Consider the following 6,489-nt stretch of genomic DNA (forward strand, 5'->3'; position numbering starts at 1 on the left):
TAATCAAATATTAGGGGGTACACTAAAATTTTTAAAAATATTGAGGGTCTTTTGAAAAGTTTATAAGGGATTATTGGAAATTTGAAAAAAGCTTGGAGTCTTTTAAAAATTTTGAAATATCGATACACTATAATAGTTTTAAAAATAACAATTATACTTTCATATTATAAATTCTATGAGTAAATATTATATTACGAACATTATACACATATAATACTTTCAAAATATATAAGATTTGAAAAGATTTTAAAGATTAATTTGTAAGTTTTTAACCCTTTTTAAAAATTAAATTGTTATGTTTAAAACTTCTAAATCTAATCAAAAGTTGTTGTTCATTATTTATTTTTTAAAAATTAATAGATAGTAAAATTATTACTTTACTTTACGTCATTAGTTTTTTAAAACAAAATTTGATTTTGTAAGAGAAAGTATTATGTATGCCAACCAAAGGTTGAATATTGTTTTTAAACCAACCTTGGGTAGGAAAATATCAATTACCCTTAAAAGACTTGTTATGAAAAATAGAAATTACATTAATGGTCGTTTGGTTCTCAATGAATAAAGATTATTTTATTAATTTATCTTTTATTACTTATATCATTTTGTTTGGTTTGTATAATAAAAAATTGCAATTATCTTCTATTACCAATGGTGATGTGATATATAATATAAGTGATAATATGATTACCACATTTATCTTAAGTATTAAAATATAATCTTGATTTTATTATAATTATATTATTATTTATTAATTTTTTAGAACAAAAATAACCTCATTTTTAATTAATATAATAAGTAATATAAAAAATATTTTAAAACAACCATACTCAAGATATTTAAATAAAATAATATATTAATATTTTTTTATTACCTCTAACCAAAAACAATAATTATTTATACTTACCAAATTATATCAAACATAATAATCATTTATACTTAATAATTTTTTAAGTAATTTATTTTTAAGGAAATATTTCATTTTCAATAATAAAACATTCTTTAAACTAAACGTCGTTTAATATTCATTCATGTAATTAGGAATTTTGTTGAACTACTCTCACACTTTCTTCAAGAATTCTAAAATGTTCTTTGTTTTTGTCACTCCTTAAACAAAAAAGAGAATTATCAAATGAATAAGCAACTTTTACAAATAATTTGCGAATCCAAATCTCGAACATTATTAGTGAAGGGGATCAAGAAAAATTTTTGAGCCACCCTTTTATTATTATTTATTTTTTTTAACTCTTACACATGGTGGATCAATGAAGAATGAAAACTAGCTAATTCAAGCTTAACAAAAATTGCAGTTATGATAACAACAATGTTCTTCCTCTTCCTTGGATTAACTGGGAAACTAGCTTGCAGTAGTTTCTGAGCTTGAAAATGGCAATGCTAATGATGATTTACCATATGTTAACTGGTTGTAGATGAGGAAGAAGAGCCACCAGAAGAAGTCACTTTTGGTGTCCAGGCATAGATAAGCAAGCCCATTACAAGTATGATTGCTCCCACGACAAAGCCAGCTGGGAGAGACGATGCAACGCCAAGGTATGGTAGTGGCAATGTGAAGACATACACTGATATTGGCACTGCCATGTAAAAACCAACCAAACTTGTTAATTTTAACAATCCATGGAGTACAAACCAAACAAACTGATATTGTACAGGCCGAGAGGAACATGATGCAATTGTAGGCTTTTTTTCCATCTAAAAGATAACTCTATACTAGAGATGAACTTGGAACTTGGAACTTATTCAAGGCTTTGTTTCTGCAGGGTGAAGATTGAAATCGGTAGAATGAATTACATACCTGAAAATGTGGAAGCAAGGCAGGAGACTACTGCTGAAGAAATCTTGAGGAGATGCAGCAATGATATGTTATAACCCATGTTGACAAGAATGAACAATATAGGGAGCAGCGGTGCACCATCACATCCTACACAAAAAAATTGCAAAGAATTTAAATCAATCAATTTTTGACATTAATATGCAATATCATCTCAGCAGAAAGGTTTCTAAAGCAGGAAAGAAGAACTAATCTGGATGACAACACAGCCTACAAAGTGCAAGTTGTGGTTATATCCGTTCTGTTCTTATAAATCCTCTTCTCCTGCTGTTAGACCATCACTGCCAATATGCATTCAAATTTTAGTTGGAACGCATGCAATTATAATTGTTTTCATTTTCAAAACCATATAACCTAATATATAACATCTCTTGTTTTCATGTCAAATGCAACTCAGCCATATACAACGCAAGTAACGACATACTAAATAAAACTCAGCATTATACTAGTAACGTCAAGTTGAAATTCATAAGAAAGCCCATGAAGCATTTTATATCACCCACTTAGCTGGAAACCATTTGTTGTAGAACCATTTTGGTTGAAAGTGAAGCATACACAGAGCCTAAATAAGTGAAAAGTGAGATTCTTTGTTGCCCATAAAAGTTTTCACAACATATCCCTCTTCAATTCCTCAACATGAGACAGTTTATAAATAAGGATTAGATGCATACGCTTTGGCTACCTAGGTGTTGGATGCCAGCAAATATGTTTCATCGCCCATACTATAGTATGGCATGGAAGTTACAAGATAAATCCTAGTTTGCCAAAAGAAAAAATGACAACTTACCATTTGATAAAGTACCAATGTTCAGAAAGCAGGCTGCACCATCTCTAAGATAGTTTGGAAGTTGAATAAATGGAATACCCCATAACTTTGACAAAAATGGTAGCAAAATGCATATAAACAGAGCCTGTATTAATTGAGTCAATAATTTTAGCCAGCCATTCAGATTTGTAATGAAAAAAGCATTAGAAATTGGTGAACTGCAATTGTGTGTGCCCACAAGAACCAAAAATATTAAGTCATAATGATTACCTACCTGAAATGCAGATCCATAGGAATTTACAACAAATAGATCCACTGAACCTCCCTGTAACAAATGCAAAGCAGTAATTTTTTTAAATTACCCAGGTATAATCCAAACATCAGTCCAGCAACATATTTTGAAAGTGGAACTTCTATATATATCTACAATGATACACTTGAATTCAGCCAGTGCAATACTTACTTTTAATCGCTCAGCTGCATTTTTAAAGATTATTTCCTACAAAACAAAAGGAAAAAAAAAAAACAGGTGTCGCCAGTTGGTGAATGTGATACAAGAAATAATTGGACAAGTTTAACTATTTTTCAGAAATCTTAATAACCTTTAGTACTGTATCAGCTGCTTGCAAGAGAAAAGAAATTATCATCAGAATACTCCAAAATATACCAGCATCCTTCAAGGAATGACCACTAGATCCACTGCATAGTGAACACAAGAAATTAAACCAAATACTAATCTTAATTATAAGAGCAATGATTATCAATTCTTTCAAGCTACAAGGACATGAACTTGAGTAGGGATAAGCTTACAGATATTTATACATAATTATTAATATGAGACTTTAATTGCAAACTTTTCAGACTCCATTTCATTAAATGGTACAAACTGAAATAGCTAACCTTGCTACAGTAATGATTACACCAATGGCTACAAGAAAACATCCAAGTAATTGGTTGACTCTATATCTTCTTCCAAGGAAAATAAAGGATAGGAGAATTTGCCATACAAGAAAAGTCTGCAAAAAGGATCATTTGCAAAATCAAGTTTGTCAAATAAACTCCCATCCGCAAAAGCTTAAATATTTGAAAGTTTTAACACTCTGAACTAGAAACCTGTGTAATGTAATAGAATCACAAAGCTAAATTTGTGTTAATGTTAGTAAAGACCCTATGATCTGATGGGCTCAGCCATTGAAGAAGTGAATTACTAGCTTTAGCAATCAAAACCAGTCACCAAATGCTTCTCACCTGAGACAAAATTGGGATTGATGCTCCAGAAAGAATTGCTGATGCAAATTAACAGAAACAAATACAAAACGTGAGAATTTAAAAGTGTACAGGACAAAAATTAGAAAGCGGACAAATAAAATGAATAAAGATGTGAGAACATTACCTCCAGCAGCCATTCCAGTAGCAGCAGCAAGAGCCTCCAAAAGGCCAACAAGCAAAAATGGAGCTTTTGGCATGGAAAGCATCTCATCTGTGACAATGCCAGCATGGTAACGAAGGTACAAGATAGAATAATATACAACTACATACCTGAATGGAAAGACATAGTTTCAGTTGAAGTCAAACATGAGAATTTGTGTCAACCATAGTTGGCAATGGAAATAAATTACAATGTTACTATGAGAAACACCAACATTTTTAATCAATGCACAAAGGATGAGTCTCTTTTTTTACTTTAATCACTTCATAAATTTACATGGTTTTTCTATTCTCTTTGTTGTACCATAACAGACCACAAAAGGCTATAGATGCCAAATAAAGGGTCATTCATTGTTGAGTCATTTCAATGTATATAGTACTAAAAGATCCTCAAGGAATATAATCTTTTGATTGGATGAAAGATTTATGGAATAAATTAAAGTTCCTGACCTTTGAATTAAACAAATTAAGGTCTCTGTGATTTCAAGACCAAAACTAAGTTTTCTGACATTGACTCTCCTAAATAGAAATCCCTCATTTGAAGCAAATACAAAGATTGAACTTTTTTTACTTTAAGATACAATTCCATAAATTATTGTAAAATCATAACACAGTTTTTATAGCGTTACTTGAATTTATTATATTCTAGTTTCTGAAATTGATTTCAATTCACAAAAGGTCTGTCCTTGTGTTAGGGACTTTCATGTTAAATATTGAAACTATATGGACTTACAGATATAGGACAATCCCATTAAGGCAAAAAGAGGATCAGGAGAACACGTGCCACGAGGTAGGCCACAAACACAATCATTATAAAATTAAACTTTCTTTTTATTTTACATAAAGGAGAATTTCAAGTTGCATTTTACTAGCGTCTTTGACTTGTCCTTTTAGATCCATGGATTTCATCAAAATTGAGCCCACCAACAATTACGATTTTTACTTCTAATATTATTCTTTCTTCTTATGAATTTATAAACTTAAAAATGAAAATTGGATGTAAATTATAAAGAGATATACAAACAAGACTGAAAATGAGAGATAGAAGGGGACATAGCAACACGTTTTTGCAGTAAAAGGACAACTAAGACTAGACTTCTGTAAGATATGAGGTTAGGTATTTTGTCCACTTTTTATGTACAGCCAGCCATTTTTTTCTAATTAAATAATATTTATTAACGAAATTATAATTTCAGTTAAGTCATCTTTATGTTTATTTTAACAAATCCCAAAAATAAATGTAAAATGGCATGATTCTTTCTATGTTAACAAATTTTGAAAAAGTAAGTAGTAAAAATACTAAATTAATAGGTACCCGAGAGTAGCAAGCTGGGCAAGAAAGAAGGGGTAATGCTTGAGAGGAACAAGCGCCAGTTTGTACAACACTCGATTTCCGACCCCGAGAACCACCGTGACCGCTGCCGCCACCACCACTTCCACCTTCCGACTATTTTCATCACTACTCCTCCTTTTCTCCACTGCGTAAGACCACGTCCCGGCCTTCTTCTTCTCCACCACCGCTTCCTCTCCCTCTGATCTCTCCCACACTCCTCCCAACCACGCCGCGTGAGAATTCGAACGTTGTTTTAGCGATTTTAGGACGAGCCAGGGTCGATGATTTCTCTGATCCCGTAATAGGCATAAATTCACTGCCGTTCGTGTCGGTTTTCGTGATTCAAATATAGTAGTGTGTGATGCGGAGGGACCGGCGGTGAACTGCCTGTAAGATGACGCCATTGTAGAAATGATAGCGAACTGATGTGCTGTAACGGAGGGCGATAGAGAGAGAAAGAGAGTTGTGTTGTTGAGACTTGAGAATGTGAGCGAAATTATTTGCCTGTGTTTATATATCGTTGTCAAAGCTAACTTTTCTATTCCTTTCAGAGAGAAAAGAAAGTGAAAAGTTCAATTCAGTCCCTTATATTTACATTTTTGTTTAGTAAATATCACAAAGTAGCAGTCTGGTTCTTGAAAGACTAGGCTGGATTCGAGCCAAGCCGAGCTCGGTTCGCAGCCAGCTCGGGCTCGGCTCGGTTTATTTATGGCCGGCTCAAGTTCGGCTCGAGCTTGACTCAAGCCGAACTCGGCTTGGCTCAAGTTCGGCTCTTTTTCGGTTCGGTTCATTTACGGCTCGGTTCAACTCATTTTTCATATCAAAACGACATCATTTTGTATATATATGGATCAAAACGACGTCGTTTTATATAAAAAATTTTAAAAAAAAAATCTACCGAGCTAGCTCAAGCTCTGCTCGAGCTCCATCGAGCCGAGCAGAGCCCGGCTCATTTCAGGCTGAAACCGAGCTGAGCCAAGCTCGAGCTCAAGCTGGCTCGGCTCGAGTCCAGCCCTATGAAAGGCGGACTTAAAGTTGGTTTCTGATTTTGTAGGGGTCGAAGGGTTACTTTTTGTTTCTGAGATTCCATAAAAAGAGTGCGTTTAATTTAATTTT

At 33.0% G+C, this 6,489-nt stretch overlaps 1 protein-coding gene across 4 annotated transcripts; it reads right to left on the minus strand.

Annotated features, from left to right (window-relative positions):
- Positions 1-1,170: 1,170 nt before the first annotated feature.
- Positions 1,171-5,927, minus strand: LOC123208964 (protein CLT1, chloroplastic). Of its 4 annotated transcripts, none has more exons than XM_044626656.1 (10): positions 5,356-5,918; positions 4,006-4,151; positions 3,861-3,898; positions 3,513-3,628; positions 3,215-3,311; positions 3,076-3,111; positions 2,887-2,937; positions 2,634-2,757; positions 1,811-1,936; positions 1,171-1,589 (listed from the first exon to the last, which is right to left on the minus strand). In XM_044626656.1, exons 1-10 carry the CDS (start codon positions 5,775-5,777, stop codon positions 1,414-1,416), a joined length of 1,332 nt encoding a protein of 443 aa, XP_044482591.1. In that variant the 5' UTR covers positions 5,778-5,918; the 3' UTR covers positions 1,171-1,413. The 4 variants fall into 4 exon arrangements, 2 of the variants coding, with proteins under 2 accessions (XP_044482591.1, XP_044482593.1); XM_044626658.1 differs by having other exon boundaries at positions 4,006-4,092; positions 5,356-5,646; XR_006500880.1 differs by having other exon boundaries at positions 1,811-2,127; positions 5,356-5,927.
- Positions 5,928-6,489: the final 562 nt, after the last annotated feature.

This window comes from Mangifera indica, chromosome 2 (genome assembly GCF_011075055.1).
Source record: "Mangifera indica cultivar Alphonso chromosome 2, CATAS_Mindica_2.1, whole genome shotgun sequence".
NCBI classification, from domain to species: domain Eukaryota; kingdom Viridiplantae; phylum Streptophyta; class Magnoliopsida; order Sapindales; family Anacardiaceae; genus Mangifera; species Mangifera indica.

Excerpts from the sequence above, each read along its gene's own strand:
- LOC123208964 (XM_044626656.1), bottom strand. The coding sequence starts at position 5,777 with ATGGCGTCATCTTACAGGCAGTTCACCGCCGGTCCCTCCGCATCACAC. Across the intron at positions 4,152-5,355 it reads GCCCAGCTTGCTACTCTCGG|GTATGTAGTTGTATATTATT; the intron begins GTACCTATTAAT and ends CTTTCCATTCAG. Across the intron at positions 2,938-3,075 it reads ATGCAGCTGAGCGATTAAAA|GGAGGTTCAGTGGATCTATT; the intron begins GTAAGTATTGCA and ends CATTTGTTACAG.